The sequence below is a fragment of the Hippocampus zosterae genome, chromosome 1 (genome assembly GCF_025434085.1).
Source record: "Hippocampus zosterae strain Florida chromosome 1, ASM2543408v3, whole genome shotgun sequence".
NCBI classification, from domain to species: domain Eukaryota; kingdom Metazoa; phylum Chordata; class Actinopteri; order Syngnathiformes; family Syngnathidae; genus Hippocampus; species Hippocampus zosterae.
The window spans coordinates 35,629,474-35,645,774 of record NC_067451.1 but is presented as its reverse complement, the minus strand read 5'-3'; the positions used below and the strand labels follow the sequence as shown (position 1 = coordinate 35,645,774).

At 41.1% G+C, this 16,301-nt stretch overlaps 2 protein-coding genes across 3 annotated transcripts in view; both read left to right on the top strand.

Moving 5' to 3' along the window:
- Positions 1-16,301, top strand: part of tmem129 (transmembrane protein 129, E3 ubiquitin protein ligase) — a 207,998-nt gene that overhangs the window by 179,779 nt on the left and 11,918 nt on the right. Inside the window, exons 1-3 of one of the 2 annotated variants that reach the window (XM_052059990.1) lie at positions 13,933-14,402; positions 14,964-15,022; positions 15,438-15,695. The exons of the other annotated variant lie outside the window; for it this stretch is intronic. Coding sequence (XP_051915950.1) covers positions 14,198-14,402; positions 14,964-15,022; positions 15,438-15,695 — 522 coding nt within the window. The 5' untranslated portion in view covers positions 13,933-14,197. Of the gene's footprint in view, positions 1-13,932; positions 14,403-14,963; positions 15,023-15,437; positions 15,696-16,301 lie in introns of those variants that run through there. 2 annotated transcript variants of the gene reach the window in all.
- On the top strand, positions 1,650-11,399 carry LOC127597283 (magnesium transporter protein 1-like). The gene is made up of 10 exons (XM_052060234.1): positions 1,650-1,812; positions 2,946-3,115; positions 4,084-4,201; positions 5,520-5,660; positions 7,555-7,695; positions 7,828-7,917; positions 8,011-8,074; positions 8,864-8,938; positions 10,699-10,789; positions 10,868-11,399. Exons 1-10 carry the CDS (start codon positions 1,732-1,734, stop codon positions 10,881-10,883), a joined length of 987 nt encoding a protein of 328 aa, XP_051916194.1. The 5' UTR covers positions 1,650-1,731; the 3' UTR covers positions 10,884-11,399.

Sequence of the window (16,301 nt, the reverse complement as noted above, 5' to 3'; positions counted from 1 at the left end):
TATCACTCTACTTCTACTGGTCTGATCACAACCCATCTGCAGCAATGCACAGGCTAAAATAGGTCATCAACAACACTGTTGTCTTTTTAAAAAGTATATTAATAAAGTACGTTCATGCTTGTGTTCTGTTGATGTTTGATATGGACTGTCAACAAATGCAGTTTTTTTATGTACCATAGCTTGTGCTGACCTGGCCCTTCTGTCAAATTTTAAAAGTCAATGCGGCCCCCAAGCCAAAACGTTTGCCCACCCCTGCTTTAGGGGTTAGAATAGATCACAAGAACGCAATTTCACTCCCCATTCACTAGATGGTGGCAAAAAAAAATAACCACGAGAGAAGGGTCCCAGCTATAGTTGGGGCATTCGTGTCGATCAATCGCAAATAATTTCACAAGAAATCCATCCATCCATCCATTTTCCGAACCGCTTAATCCTCACTAGGGTCGCGGATGCTGGCTAATTTTTTTTCCTCCTTTGGCGATTTTACTCCGCTGTTATGCTAATCCCTGTCAGAAAGTAAGGGGAGAAAGTGGTGAATCGATGAGAGATCGTGTCAGACATGATTGACTGTGTAGTGTGAAGTATTGTCATTTATATCTCCAATGTAGTTGTCTTAAAAAAAGCCTTGTATTAGATCACTTTTCTGTGTAATTGCAGAATGTGTGGCTGTGAGTGTGAATGGTTGTTTGTCTGTTTGTGCCCTGCAATTGGCTGGTAACCAGTTCAGGATGTATTGCTTGAAGACAGCTGGGAGAGGCTCCAGCTTGCCAATGGCCCTTCTGAGGGTAACTGGATCAGATTATGAATGGATGTTTTTATTTTCATGAGTACACTGTTGCAAGTCATGAGAAGTCGTTCAAATGACACACGGGTGTGCTCATTTTAACTCACTTTCAACAGGCACTGCTTTGCCACTCCCTCTACAGAGCTTCAGCACCACTAAGACAGTACAGTAAATTGTGGTTAATGGGGACCAAAACCACCCGCGATAAGGTCCGCGAGAAGCTGAAAAACAACAGTGAGTCACATAGAGCAACATATACAGTACAGTATTCCATGTATATGTAAAAAAAAAATAAAAAAGTTTTTAAAAAATCCGCGATGCCCTGAACCCGCGATAAACGCGCCGCGAAGTAGCGATGGATCACTGTATAAAGAAGTAAATAAGACACGCCTCATCTGAGTTACGTACCTACACTGTGACTACAGCCGAGAGGTGAAGACGTCACCGCACTCCGTGTGTGTGGATGGTAAGAAAGCTAAAAGACCAACGACGCTGGCACATTGTGCTGTATCCTATCCAGTTACATATATTTGTCCATTGCCACAGAATTCCGACAAGGGAACCGGGAATAACCTGCCACCATAAAATTTACATCTTTCTTCTTTTTATTCAACGAATTGGTCACACACGTTTTGGTATTAACAAAAAAGACAATCTCACAAGAATAGGTTTAGAAATTAGCAAATTGTGATTTACTGTCAATGCCCATGCATTGTCTTTTGATAGGACAGTTGCCCCTGCCATTATGGCCGCCACGTGGGATGGTGGTTCGCCGAGCCGCTACATGGCGCTGCCATATGTATTCATCTGTGCAAACCGCCGTGAAACACCATCGAAGAAGAAGCAGAACAACTGAAGAAGAATAAAAAGAAGAAGAAGAAGACGAAGAAGAAGAACGACGACCAATAGAAAGTTGACAGGAGAGCTGCTCGTTGCAGTCCAGCAGAATGTGTGGAAAAGTTATATTTTCGTTGCTTATCATTTTCATATTCTACCATGACTCCATTGACGCACAGAAGAAGAAAGAGGTATTGTGGTTTCTTTTTATCAATGTGGAGTGGCACGTATTCATAAAATATATGGGACGGTTTCGTGTGATTTCTGACTTCACAGGCATGCTTCCTGTATTTAGCGGTCAGGCTAACAGTCAGCAGACAACAACTAACGTGCGGATTATTTATGTTGACGAGATGTACACAACAACCCTCCAACACACACATACACATACACATACACATACACATACACATACACATACACATACACACACACACAAACGATGACAGTATATACTCTCTCTCTCTCTCTCTCTCTCTCTCTCTCTCTCTCTCTCTCTCTCTCTCTCTCTCTCTCTCTCTCTCTCTCTCTCTCTCTGTATATATATATATATATATATATATATATATATATATATATATATATAGATACACACAGTTAGGCCATTTGTATATACGGTGCATGCAACGACAGATGGGTTGACACTATGAATATAATATATACTGTTTATCTTTTAGTTAATGCCGATTAATATGGATCTTAATTTGGATCTAATTCGACCACTCTAGGTCATAATTTTGGATCAGTGAACAGTTACTAATCGAAGGACATGAATAAAATAAATTTATCATGATTTCCAACTTTTGCTCATGTACCATACTGTGACCTACTCGTATATTTGATATTGTATGTTCTATACTGGGGCGGCCCGGTCGTCCAGTGGTGAGCACTTCGACTTCACAGTGCAGAGGTACCGGGTTCAATTCCAGCTCCGGCCTCCTTGTGTGGAGTTTGCATGTTCTACCCGGTACCTGTGTGGGTTTGCTCCGGGTGCGCCGGTTTCCTCCCACGTTCCAAAAACATGCAGGCTGATTGAACACACCAAATTATCCATAGGTGTGAGTGTCAGCGCGCGTGGTTGTTCGTCTCTGTGTGCCCTGCGATTGGCTAGCAACCGGTTCAGGGTGTCCCCCGCCTACTGCCCAAAGACGGCTGGGATGGGGCTCCAGCACCCCCCCACCCCCCCGCGACCCTAGTGAGGTTTAAGCAGTTCGAAAAATGGATGGTTGGATGTTCTATACTGTTTAAGATGGAATACAAAGCCTGTCAATCAGGGTTTACCGCTGTCTATACATGTATCAACTATTGTCTGTGTTCTGTGTAGACTCTCCTTTCTGAGAAAGTGACACAGATGATGGAGTGGACCTCCAAGCGTTCCGTCATTCGAATGAACGGTGATAAATTTCGCCGCTTTGTAAAGGCTCCTCCCAGAAACTACTCCGTCGTCATCATGTTTACAGCGTTGCAAAGCCACAGGCAGTGCGGGGTCTGCAGGTATGGAGCAAGCAACTTATAAAGAGCAAGTCGTGTCTAAAATTGTCTTTATAATATGTTGATTGCAGCCCACCTGTATAAACAAATTGAAATCTGATCAATATTACGTTTGTGAAAAATTAATGTAGTAGACAAATCCACTAGCTTTACTATACATGGTCGTTTTTTTCGTCCAAAAAGGCCTTACCTTTTAATCCATTTTAGGATGTGGCCCTTTTTGCTCACTTGCTGTCGACTGAAAATGACCTCACCACACAGGGTGGAGGTCACCACCAATCATGACTCACCTGTTTTATTTGTTTGGTCGTGATATGGTCGTATGTTGGCATATGTTCACACAGTCACTACAAATTGGGAATTTCTCCATTGTGAGACTAATAAAGGTTTTCTTCTTCTTCTTCTTCTTCAAATCACACTGTGTTATTTAAAATTATTCCAAATCACTAAATTAATGAATGAATAAATACGCAAGTAAATATATTTAATCTTGTATTTGACATTCACGGTCTGTTTCACTTGACAACGGGGTCGCCGTTGTCAAGTGATGTCACATTGAAGGTGGTCAGTGACTTTGCACTTCAGACTTCCCAGTTCAAAGGGGTGTTATCATGCACTTTTCCTTTGTCTGAAGTCAGACTTTTCCAGCTTCCCGCTTTCCTCGCTTGCCGCATTTGGCACTGCGATGTCATTTTCAGTCCATAGCAAGTGGCAAAATGGCCACCCTCTGAGATGGATAAAAATGCATGGATTTTTCTGCTGAATTAATATTCTACAAATGCATTATTAATCAGAATGCTGTGTTCAGACTAGTGGGGCCACATAGAACATAATACTGTCGCGAAGTTTGACTTGACCTTCCCTTTAGCGTGCACCTCTGTAATGATGTCATTGTTTCAGTCATGTGTGATATTGTACAATTCCATATTAATCCATGTTGGGTGGAATTCAAATACGTTTTTTCATTTCAGACAAGCAGATGAAGAATTTCAAGTGCTGGCTAACTCCTGGCGCTATTCCTCTGCCTTCACAAACAAGGTCTTCTTTGCATCCGTCGATTTTGATGAAGGATCAGATGTCTTTCAGATGGTGAGACGAGAAAGAACTATACTGCTTAGCAGCCTTTACTCATGCTAGCCATAATTACTCAGTAGTATGGCTCTGTGTCGCTGTCCAGTGTGTGTGTGTGTGTATGTTTGTGTATATATTTCTTGATTTACCTGATTGTCAGCAAAAGCTAAATTCACTACATGCTTCTTAAAGGCAGAGTCGACTTGAAAATGCTCCCTACATTATTTGTATACGGCCTCACAATGTAAAGTAAACGCAGTATTCTGATTAATATTGCATTTGTGGAATAGGAATTCAGTCGCAAAATCCACCTGTTTTCGACAAGCTCAGGGTGCGGCCATTTTGCTGCTTGCTGTCAATGGAAAATGACGTTACTGTTGCTCGAGCCCCTATCCCATTGAACGATGAACAATTGCCAGTGTTTTCAAACAAAGCGAACGTTGCATTCTCATCAGGATTCGTCTGGGTAAGTTCAAGCTCCCAAATGTTGGACAAACGGTCGCCAGATGTTTGCTTGTACTTTTCTTCTTCCAAGAAAATTTTGAACCTGTGACAAGAAAAATCACTAAAATTGTTGGTGAACGTTAGGCTGTCTTGTCCAGGGAAACCAAGATAACAAATATCTTTGTACAACGGTGAGATTTATTTCAGCTACAATTGATGGAGAAACGGATACAAGTTAACAGTTAATTATAAGGTGCAAGTTAACATTGTTAAATGTCAAATTCCTACTGCAAGGCGAACTGATCTGAACGGGCGTTTTTCTACCTTTGCCAACAGTCACAGTATTTGGGCCCTCGGTGGAATAGGGTGCTTTAGGGCTCAGGTAACAACAAATTACGGCTCAGCTTGTGAACATCACATGAGCAAACTCAGAAAACAGGTGAGCCATGATTGGTCGTTACCTGACCACTGAGCAACTGTGATGTCATTTTCACTTGACAGCAACTGACAAAATGGCCACCCCCTGAGATGGATAAAACAGGTGGATTTTGCTGCTCCTTTCCGATTGCAGAGATGCAATATTAATAAGAATCTGTGTTTGGACTAGTGTGGCCGCATCGAACATATTATCGTAAAGACTGTTTTTGACTTGACTTCTCCTTTAAGTGTCCAGATTTCCTGGCGTACTCGTGTGATCCATGGAATGAAATCAGTCCTGCTATGAATGATTGAATGAGGCGACATTAGAAATGTTTGGTTTGGTTTGGTTTGGTTTAGCTTTTAAGTATCTCGTAATGAGTGACCATTGTAGATTGTTTTATCCGATCAGATTACTTTCCATTGGGCCTTTGACGGTAAATGTTGAATATGTAAATGTGTGGTTTTTTTGCAGCTTAATATGAACTCTGCGCCGACATTTCTCCATTTCCCTGCGAAAGGGAAGCCCCGTAAGCCTGATAACTACGAGCTCCAGGTCAAAGGCTTTGCAGCTGAGCAGCTGGCGAGGTGGGTGGCAGACCGGACTGGTGTGCAGGTATGTGTAACAACTTCAGATTGAAACCTTTAATGCATGCTAACGATATCAATGTTTGACGGTCGTGAAGAAAAAAACAAAACGGACATTGAACTTGAAATTCTCATGCAGGTAAAACCAAAGACGATACAAAAGCAAATCATGATTGTTGCTGTCCCTCAATCAATGAACAGATATGTTTTAACACGCGGTGAAAACTTTAATACAAATACAATACAATACATGCTGATTTATAGAGCGCTTTCACAACATCAGCAGCTGTAACAAAGCGCTCAACAAAACGGTTCACATCAAGTTAAAGTGTAAACACAGCACATAACACAAAACACGGACAGTCGTGCAGTCCTTAACCACTTTCCTGTCACGTGCTTTGTTGTTTGAAGCAGTTTGAGATGAAAGAGGAGAGAATCAAAGTGTCCTTTAACCAGTAGATCGGAGACATGACATGCTCAAAATGCGCACACGTTGGCTACAAGCTCAGTTTCAAAGTCAACAAGAAGCTGTCACGTCCATAAAATACAAAAGATCACACCAGACTACAGTACTGCATTTAGCTTTTAAAAAAAAAATAAACGCCAAAGTCTTGAAATTCAGGACTCTCCTGAATGTTTCGTACTTTGTTACCTGCTTCGTTACTCTCTCCCTCTTTCTTCGTCTTCCCCTCCCTCCCTGTGCTCTGCAACTTGAAGTAACTGCGCCATCTGGTGTTGAAATACCTGTCATTACAAGTCCAAACGAAATGAATGCAATCAAACCTTAATTGTGCACCAATCTTCGGCGGGCCGGATTAAGAAGATTGATTGGCCTAGATTGATTATGTAAATTGTTGATGTAATATGGTCCCAGAGATAACTCCGTAGTTTTATATGGGTCAAACAAGTTTCGCAATTGGGGTGTCCCTCGAAGGAATTCATTTGTGAACGATTGTGTTATTTTCAGTGAACATGTTTAATAAGAACATTGTTGAGACAAGCTGTCATTATTAATCATTCCACGCTGTGAGTCGGGGGGGGGGGGGGGGGAGTGTACTAACCTCGTGCAATATTTTGCATGTTTTTAGGTTAATTTGCAGATCTGACAGAGATTAACAGCATTTATCTTTGTTTTGTGCAAAATAGCTACGTACTCCCTTTTGGATAAATCCGTTACAAAATGAAGCATTGAACACACATTCTACTGAACATTTCTCATTTATTCAAAAAAGAACACAATAAAGACGTCGTGAAAAGGGCGAGCGACACTTCAGGTATTATGGAAATTAAGTATGATTAAATGTTTACGAAATTAACACTTTGCAGTACTGTACATGTATGCCCCGAACATGGTGGAACTCTCACAGTCCATGTCTGAACAATCCACCTATAATTAACATTCTTTAAATGCTTATGTTCAAGTACAAAAAAAGCACACAGAAAACTTGCCTGTACTGGCGACACTACTTGCAAGTACATCTTTGCTCTTGTCAGTGTGCCGTTGTCACTAAAGCACAAATTATTTCAAAGGAGTCCATGTCTTGTGTTTGGATGTCACTACAGTACATTTCTTTGCAGGGGAAAACACAAAGAACAATGTTTCTCGCAAGATTCTACGTCGCTCTAACATTTTGAACAGCGATGAGTCCGCTATCTCACGTCTTCTATTTTTATTGTATTTTATTATTATTGTGCTTCACAATTGCCAATAATGCTTCTCATTGATACATCACAGAGAGTTTAGGCATAGTCTGCCTTTTGCCGAAGGGAAACTGAGATGGGCTGCAGCATTCTGTGACTCTGAACAGAATACATGGGGTAGAAAACAGATGGATGGACACACGTCTACATGTTTTTCATGTTAAAATGTCTTATTTTCTATTTTCTTTTTATTTATTTATTATATATATTTTTTTTTTCAGATTCGAGTGATTCGTCCTCCCAACTATGCTGGGCCTCTCCTTCTTGGTTTTCTCCTTGCTGTTATCGGTGGACTGGCCTATCTACGAAGGAACAATTTGGAGTTTCTCTTTAACAACAACGTTTGGGCCTTCTCTGCACTGGTAAGTATGAATAAAACCCGCACAGGCATCTGCCAACGTCAACTTTTACTACTACTTATTGTAATTGTGTGATGAATTTGAGGGATATTCAAGTAATCTGCTGACTCCTGTTCAAAAAAATATCAATTGCAGTGTTTTGTCCTGATCATGACCTCTGGCCAGATGTGGAACCACATCAGAGGACCCCCTTATGCACACAAGAACCCAAACACTGGCCAGATCGTAAGATGACTACAAATTGCCTCGGACTAATGAGGATTTGTAAATCTTAACAAATTCCCTATCAAATAATGTTGTTGTTTTTTTATTTTCCAGAGTTATATCCACGGCAGCAGTCAAGCCCAATTCGTGGCTGAGACGCATATCGTCCTCCTCTTCAGTATCCTTCAGCCGTGTGCATTCTCTCTTTTAATGTCTGATATGGTCTTTGAGTAAGATTCAGACGAGGTTTGACTAAGGGCCTGGGCAAAGTACAGATTATGGACCACAGCTGGTCGTCACGGTTTCTATTCATTCAAAATAAAAAAACAAGCTATGCATGCTTTTATTTTGAGGTGCATGTGTGCGGGCAGGACCAGTGAGTAATGACAACAACTTCTCTTGAGTGATGTCAACTTGACAGTGACATTGGCGTTATATTTAATGACTAGTCTGACCCCTCGGGCATTTTTTATTTTGAAACAAAGTAAATACTGACGAAGCCAGAATTGATCCTTATGTTGGCAACATTCTTAATAAGTGGAGGGAAGCGGGCCAGTGGCTTTTCGTACATAGAAATGGTTCGTATGAGTTGGTGATTGGTGCTCTTCATGTCAGCACACTCCAAACAATATAGACAAATACATGCATTCTATAGAAATCCTTTTTTTGTGAATGTTGATTAAAAAGTGATATTACCGTAATTTTACTGATTACTTAAATGTTTTTTACTATTTTCATTTTGTAAATATAACAACATGCAGTATACCTTAAACACAAAACTATCATCTTATGAAAAATGAAATAATGCAATTAAAAACATTAGATGAATATATGTAGTTATTCTGTGAGACCTGATTGAGGTTTGCATGTTGGCGTGACCCTCAGCAATCATTCCAGTTCCTCAAGTTAAGTAAATTGCCCTACTGTGGATTAAAGTCGCTAAACCTTGACCTCCATCCTCTGTCAGATGCTGCGGTTACCATGGGAATAGTGCTGTTGTGTGAGGCCGCTACCTCTGATGTAGACATTGGAAAAAGGAAGAGTATGTAGATGTTTTTTTTTTGTTGACTGCAGCTCTTTCGTATATCTGATTCAGTTTGACCTCTATGGCATAAAAGCACAGTACAACAGTTATCTCAAGGCTCTTTTCAGACAAAACAGGTTTGAGTGTTAGGTCGTCCTAAATGACTACATTAGGTCACAATCTGCTAGTGAATGTTGCAGTGATGAAGAACATCTTTAGCAGGAAAAGCAAGATATCTTGACCAGAACTAGTGTGAGCCTTGAAAGAGGGTACTATGAAATAGAATTTGCCCCTTTCCTGATGTCTGTGTTCTTTGCATATTTATCACATACACAGGTTTCAATTCATCAAACCAATTTTAATATCACACAGAGACTACCCAAGGAAATACAAAATGCAGTTTCTAAATGCCAAGTCAAACTTTTAAGCCAGAAAATACTACCTGTCCCTTTGTTATAAAGTAGTTACCCCCTTGTTAAATCACATGTGACTAATGACAGCTTTGAGAAAGCTAAGTTCAATTTCCCAAGCAACACACTAGCACTCCATTTGTTGACTGAAATCACAAATAGAATCTGTCAGACAAAGTGGCGTGGGCTCAATAAACAAATGCATCATGCCATGATCCGAAGAAATTAGAAAATCAGTCTGGAAAATGTTGCAAAGCTTTTTCCAAAACTCTGGGGCTTCAGTATACCACTGTCAGTGCCATTTTCGGTATTCACGACGAATTGAACGTTTTGGAAGATGTTAAGTCTGAGGTACAAATGGCACACCATTTCATAAAGAGAACATTATGGCCAACAGTGAAGCATGGTGGTGGCGTGATGGTCTGTGGCTACTTTTCTTACTCGGGACCAGGACAACTTGCTGTGATTGATGGGGCAATGAATTCTGCTGTCTCCCAGTAAATTCTGAAGGAGACCGTCCACCAATCAGTTTCCGCCCTCAAATTCAAGCGCGTTTGTATCATGCAGCAGGACAATGATCCGAAACACAAGTCCACCTTTGAATGGCCTAAAAAAATATTTTAAAAAAAAGGTTTTGGAGTGGCCAAGTCAAAGTCTTGATTTGAGTCCAATTGAGATGCTGTGGTGCGACCTTACATGGGCATTTCAAGTTAGAAAACCCTTCAAGATGGCGGGGTTGAAGCAGTTCAGCCAAAATTCCTCCACTGCGATGTGAAAGACTCGACCAACAATCGCAAACACTTGATTTCTGTTATTGTTGCCAAGGCACAACCCATTATAAGGTTCAGGGGGCAATTACTTTTTCACAAAGGGACAGGGAGGTAGCGGGGGTGGGGGGTTTGTGTCTAAATAAATTGTATTGGTATTTAGAAACTGCATTTTGTATTTCCTTGGTTTGTCTTTGTGTGATATTAAAATTGTTTGATGAATTGAAATCTGTTTACGTGATAAATATGCCAAGAGCACAGACGGATAAATATCATCCCGGACGCCTCAGGACCAAACGTATCTCACACTACAAGGGCGACAGTGCGTCAAGACAACTCAAAATCAGCAACAGCACAAGTACGTTTGTTTGCGGCACATCTGTCGGCTCAAAACCAGGCTACATTAGTGTAGTCTGACTTGATGAGCGCTTAAACGTGTCGCAGACGTGCCGCACCGCACGATGCGTCGGTCACGTGATACGACGCGACCATTGAACGCGGGAGTACTAAGAGGCTTTAATACACCAACTGTAACGTTTCACTGTTGTGTGTTTTAAGCGTCCCTAAATGTTTCATTCATTTGTGCTTTTGCGGGTGTCAGTTATGTGTGTTGCAGGTATTGCTCTGGTGGTGCTGTTCTTCAGCTGGCTACTGTCTATTTTCAGGGCCAAGTATCACGGCTATCCATATAGGTAGGCATGTGAAGTGAGAATGAAGAAATGATCGTTGCGCTATCTAGTTTACTAAAAATCTCTTTGCTTCCTTAACAGCTTCCTGATGAGTTAGGGCTGAACGGCATCCTCTTCTTGACCAGAAGTAGCCAAAGTGCCTCCATTCTCCCATTTGTTTTCCGTGGAAGAAATGTCATAGTATCGTTACTGTAAGAACCGATTCCTCCTCTGATCTGTTGAGCCAAAGATGTTTGTGTGCTCTTTGTCCACACACACATTCTCACACAGTGCTTTACAAGACTCTTGTGTTTTTATTGGACTGAATTGATGATACTGTACAAGAGAGAAGGAAGTAGTCATCACAATGATTTTTATGCCTAATTTTCCAACTTCTTGATTTTTTTTTTTTTAATGTCGGATAATTTGATTCAAAATGGAGAAGTTTTATATATGGTAACACCATACTGTGTGAACAACAACGAATAATTGAGGTTTACAAATCTAAGTTTTTTGTTTGTTTTTGATGGTAAATTGTTCACATAAATCAACATTTGCTTCTCTGTTCAAAACCAACGTTAAGAAGCAATGATACTTATGTAATATGTATTAAAGAATTGAATTTGGGTTCCAATCTGTCACTGGGTTTTGTTTTATATTGACTTTTTCCATTACATTGTACTATAATGTGCCATAAAGTATGTTTAATAATTGGATTATGTAGAGACGGCAACAATGACTTTTTACCCTTTCTCCCATCAATTATATATACATCCCGGCTCGATTACTGTAATGCCCTGTACTTTGGAGTCAGCCAGTCCTCCATTAAGCGCCTTCAGCTGGTCCAGAATGCCGCTGCTCGCCTCTTGACTGGTACTCGTAAGAGGGAGCATATAACTCCTACTCTGGCATCCCTTCATTGGCTCCCCATTCATTTTAGAGTTATTTTCAAGATCCTCCTCTTTGTTTTCAAATCTCTAAATAATCTTGCCCCACCTTACCTGTCTGAGCTCATCCGGCCCTACACACCTGCCCGGCGCCTAAGGTCTGTGGACCAGTCTTTGTTAGAAGTACCAGGAACTAAACTGAGGCTCAGAGGGGATCGAGCCTTTTCTGTTGCTGGTCCCTCTCTCTGGAATGACCTCCCACTGAACATTCGGCAAGCCTCCTCGCTGCCCATCTTTAAAGCCCTCCTCAAAACCCACTTGTATTCTTTGGCGTTCGACTCAGCATGATTTTACTGCTTGGTGCTTTCTACCGCCTTTATTACCATTTTGTCTTACTGTTTAACGTGTATGTTAAATCGCTCCATGTACAGCACTTTGTATGCAGCGATGGCTGTTTAAAAGTGCTCTATAAATACTGTTGACTTGACTTGACTTAATGGAGAACAGCTGGGCAAGTTCTCCATTAAACACAGCAGGTTCCCTCTCATTGTCAGAATCTGTTCCGTTGCTGTGCGGCTCTTCAGAAATGATGCCGGCTTTTTCGAAAACTCAAAACAATAGTGCAAGCGTTTATATATATATACATACATACACACACACACACACACACACACACACACACACACACACACACACACACACACACACACAATTATTGGTGCCCAAATGAGACTTTCAGCATGTCTCGAGAGGTATTTTGGCCCACTATTCATCATCACACTGCTCCAACCTTCTTAGGTTCAAAGGTTCCCTTTCCAGGCTGTTGGAGCGTCTTTCATGGATATCCAATAGTATTTATGCCAGAGTAGTCAGAGTAGCCCATTGTTTTGCTCGTAGCCATTTTTTAAAATAGCTGTGTGTGTATTTATCGTGCAACTAAGACCAAGTTTTCTGACACTGAGCAGCACATATCAGTCCGAAATGCCTTGATAGGCATGTTCAAGCAGAGCTCCTCTGAGTTTCGTTTGATGAACAGACACAAAGGATAGTATTAATTTACAGCACGGATGTCAAACTCATTTCTGTCGCCGGCCATTAAGACAGAAACAGAATAAATGTTTAATCATCTCTTCGCATAATTTATACACAACTAATTGATGGTGTAGAGGTCCAGACTTATTTCCGGGCTCGGCCTTCCTGTATGGCGTTTGCATGTTGTGGGTTTTCTCCGGTTTCCTCCCACATTCCAAATATATGGGCAGTATGTTGGTTAAACAATCAAGTGTCCCTAGGTGTGAGTGTGAGCACGATTGTTTGTCGTTTGTCTCGGTGTGCCCTGCGATTGGCTGACAATCATTTCAGACTGTGCCCCGCCAACTGCCCGCAGACCGCTGTGATAGGCTCCAGCATGCCTGCGACACTCGTGAGGATAAAGTGGATCAGAAAATGGATGAATAGATAGATGTTCGTTTGAAAAGTATGGGTTTTTGACGATATGCCCATACTTTATGGACACCCTCTACTTCGTTGTATCACCTTTGTGGTCATAGGCTGCATTCAAGGCAAAGCATAATGTACAATATGGTAAACATATTTTGCTTTTCCTTACATGAATGTTTCTATTCGAAATAATTTAAACGTAACACAACGTGATTTGTACGGATTGAGTGAAAATATGGCGTAATCTCACTGCATGGAGTGATTTTGTGAAATGAATTAAATGATTTGACGATAACATATTCCTTTATTTACACAAGTTAAGGAAATAAGATTGTTAGAGGTAAAAAGTGTGTTGTGGTGAACCAGAACGACAACTGTTGGAATCAGACATCGTTGTTGTTGACATTCACTTAGAACGCCTTGATGTCGGAAGTGCAACAATACAAGTGGGATCATTCCGATTTCCCACCTTCTTCGAATGCAGCATTCGTAAAGCACTTGGTCTTTTTGTGTACGAGTTTGACGGCGTGGCATAGCTGCGTGTGGCAATATTTGCTCAGTCGGCTTTGCAAGAACACTCTTGACTCCGTCAGATTGCAAGATCCCAGTTCCGATGGAACAAACAAGCCATAAAGACGCGTTATCGCCTCGAAAAAGCTGTTTCTAAATTTACAGAGACGTTAGTAAAAATTAGGCGCTGTTAATGGAACTGCATATGTCCCCTTTAAATAGTTAACGTCTGTTTTTGCAATCTTTTAAAATAGAATGCAAGTCTACATTTGAATCACAAAAAAAAAAAATATTTGTTTGAAAGTAACGTGGTCGACTCGAAGCTGTTGTACGAAAATACAGTATTTGTATTGGATACACGTTTCCACCTAAATGTGTAGGTTAAAGTTCTTCACTGAAATCCATAGATGGCGGTAAAGAGTCGCTTGCGAAACACCAAAGGGCGAGTAGAAGGCGAGTGGGGGCAGGAAGGTTTTGACTTGAATGTGTGTTCTGCATTATTTACGCAAAGAAGAAGAACCCTGTCAGGAAGGAAACAGAAGAGCGGTAGCGGAAATCCTCTTAGTGCTGATGCATCCTTTCAACTGACCAAAACATGGAAAGCCCAGAGTTGACGTTTACTTTAGCATACACAGTTTGCTCCCTGTGCTTCGTCTTTACGCCCAATGAGTTTCGTTCGGCCGGGTTGACCATCCAAAACCTCTTTTCGTCTTGGTTGGGAAGCGAAGAGATGGATTTCGTACAGTACCACGTCAAGAGGAGTAGCACTACCCTACTTGTCCACTCCGCACTTCCACTCGGTACTGCTCGTAACAGGCTTTGAGTAAAACTCTTGCAAATATATTTATCATAGTGGCCCGCTACAACACTACATGCTAGTCTATATTTAATATTGATGTTCTTCAAATAACTACACGTACTCTTTGGTACAGTGTGCATTATGACAGCTCCCTCCCTGCTCCCTGACATATAGACACTAAATGGACAAGACAAAGTATTCAATCAATAGACAGACAACTGTTGTTTTTTGGTCATGCTTTTAATTTTTCAGCCCAATTATAACGTTTTATGGAAAAATTATACACTAATGTCATGTCAATGTACATAAATACACACACACACACACACACACACACACACATATATATATATATATATAGAGAGAGAGAGAGAGAGAGAGAGAGAGAGAGAGAGAGAGAGAGAGAGAGAGAGAGAGAGAGAGAGAGAGAGAGAGAGAGATCGATCACATTGATACTTGTGTTATGTATTGTGACGGACTGACACAACCCAGTTAGGGGAGTGCATGAAAAAAGAACGTTTTCAGTATATTAAGACCAGACTGCTATTGTCCATCTGTGCAGGTTACTACATGGGGATGTGTATCGCTGCTCCGGAAAAACATCTGAAATACGTTCACCAGGTAGCCTGTTTTCTGAACAAACAATCACAGAGCACATATCTGTACAGACAAATTTTCATTTTCAGCGGAGGTCAAGACACCCCATGTATGCCCATTCTGCTCACCTCACTCATGTGATTTGTGACAACGTGCTCCACTTGGCCAAAATATTGTGCGTCACCAAATACTAGCAGACTGTAGCTCACGTTTTTCGTATCCTCCCCCGAGCGATCTTGGTTGGCTTGATGATTTGCGCAATCGCATCTCCGTGGTACTCTGGAAACTGACCAGCATTCAAAATTGGTATGTTGTGCTAATGTTTATGAACTGAGAATACTGTATAGACTTCTTCACCACACATCTTTTTTTTTATTCGTACAAAGTGTTTGTGAGTAGCTCCATGCATCAACTGTGTTGTGATGTTCTCTCCCACTAGATGAGTGACAACTGGAAGGTGTTTGTTGTCCTCTCTGTGTGCGTACTGTTGGCCAGCTGCATACTCATCTTCTACTGGTCCTGCCAAGGCTGGTGCAACCATCCCATCAGCAGAGCTCTGCAGGCCCATGTACATCCTCCTTACTCAAACTGGGGCTCAGTGGCCAGCAGCATCAACACAGAGTTCAGACGCATAGACAAGTTTGCTACAGGGGCACCTGGGGCCAGAGTTATTGTCACTGACAGCTGGGTGTTGAAGGTCTGTTTGCATTTCTTCACCTGTATACTGCGGCATGACACACAATGGACATAAGATTTAAAATTCAAGTATTAGTCTCTTTTAAATGTTGCTTAAAACAGACTATTTACATCAAAATATGAATATGAGATGTTTCCCGTTTGTTTTTTGTTCTTTCCTCCAACCAGATTGTATTAGAAAGTAACAGATAGTGAAGTGAATAATCCTGGAGAATGAATGATAATTTTGCAGATACTTTATATCAAATTTTCTAACCGGAGAGAGACAACACAACACAGAAAAGGGTTTTCTTTTAAACAGTGATTTGCACCAATGTGTGCCGGTGGTTCTACAAAGTGGGACATCATCAGCAACTCATGATTAATGATTTACAGTTGGTCCGCAGCGGGACTTGATTTTAGCCTAATATAGAAACACAACCCTTATCAATAAAAGGCAAATATAGGGTTTTGTTTAATGTTGTGAAATTTACATTTCATGGAATTAAGTGCAAGAGAGGCATGCACACTACCAATCTGAAATCTCAGCTGCTTGTTTGCAGGGGAAAGAGGGAATAAGTCGGGCCCACCCATCTATGTATTATCGTGGAGGCAATGATGACAGGTA

Excerpts from the sequence above, each read along its gene's own strand:
- LOC127597283 (XM_052060234.1), top strand. The coding sequence starts at position 1,732 with ATGTGTGGAAAAGTTATATTTTCGTTGCTTATCATTTTCATATTCTAC. Across the intron at positions 3,116-4,083 it reads AGGCAGTGCGGGGTCTGCAG|ACAAGCAGATGAAGAATTTC; the intron begins GTATGGAGCAAG and ends TTTTCATTTCAG. Across the intron at positions 7,696-7,827 it reads TTTGGGCCTTCTCTGCACTG|TGTTTTGTCCTGATCATGAC; the intron begins GTAAGTATGAAT and ends TATCAATTGCAG.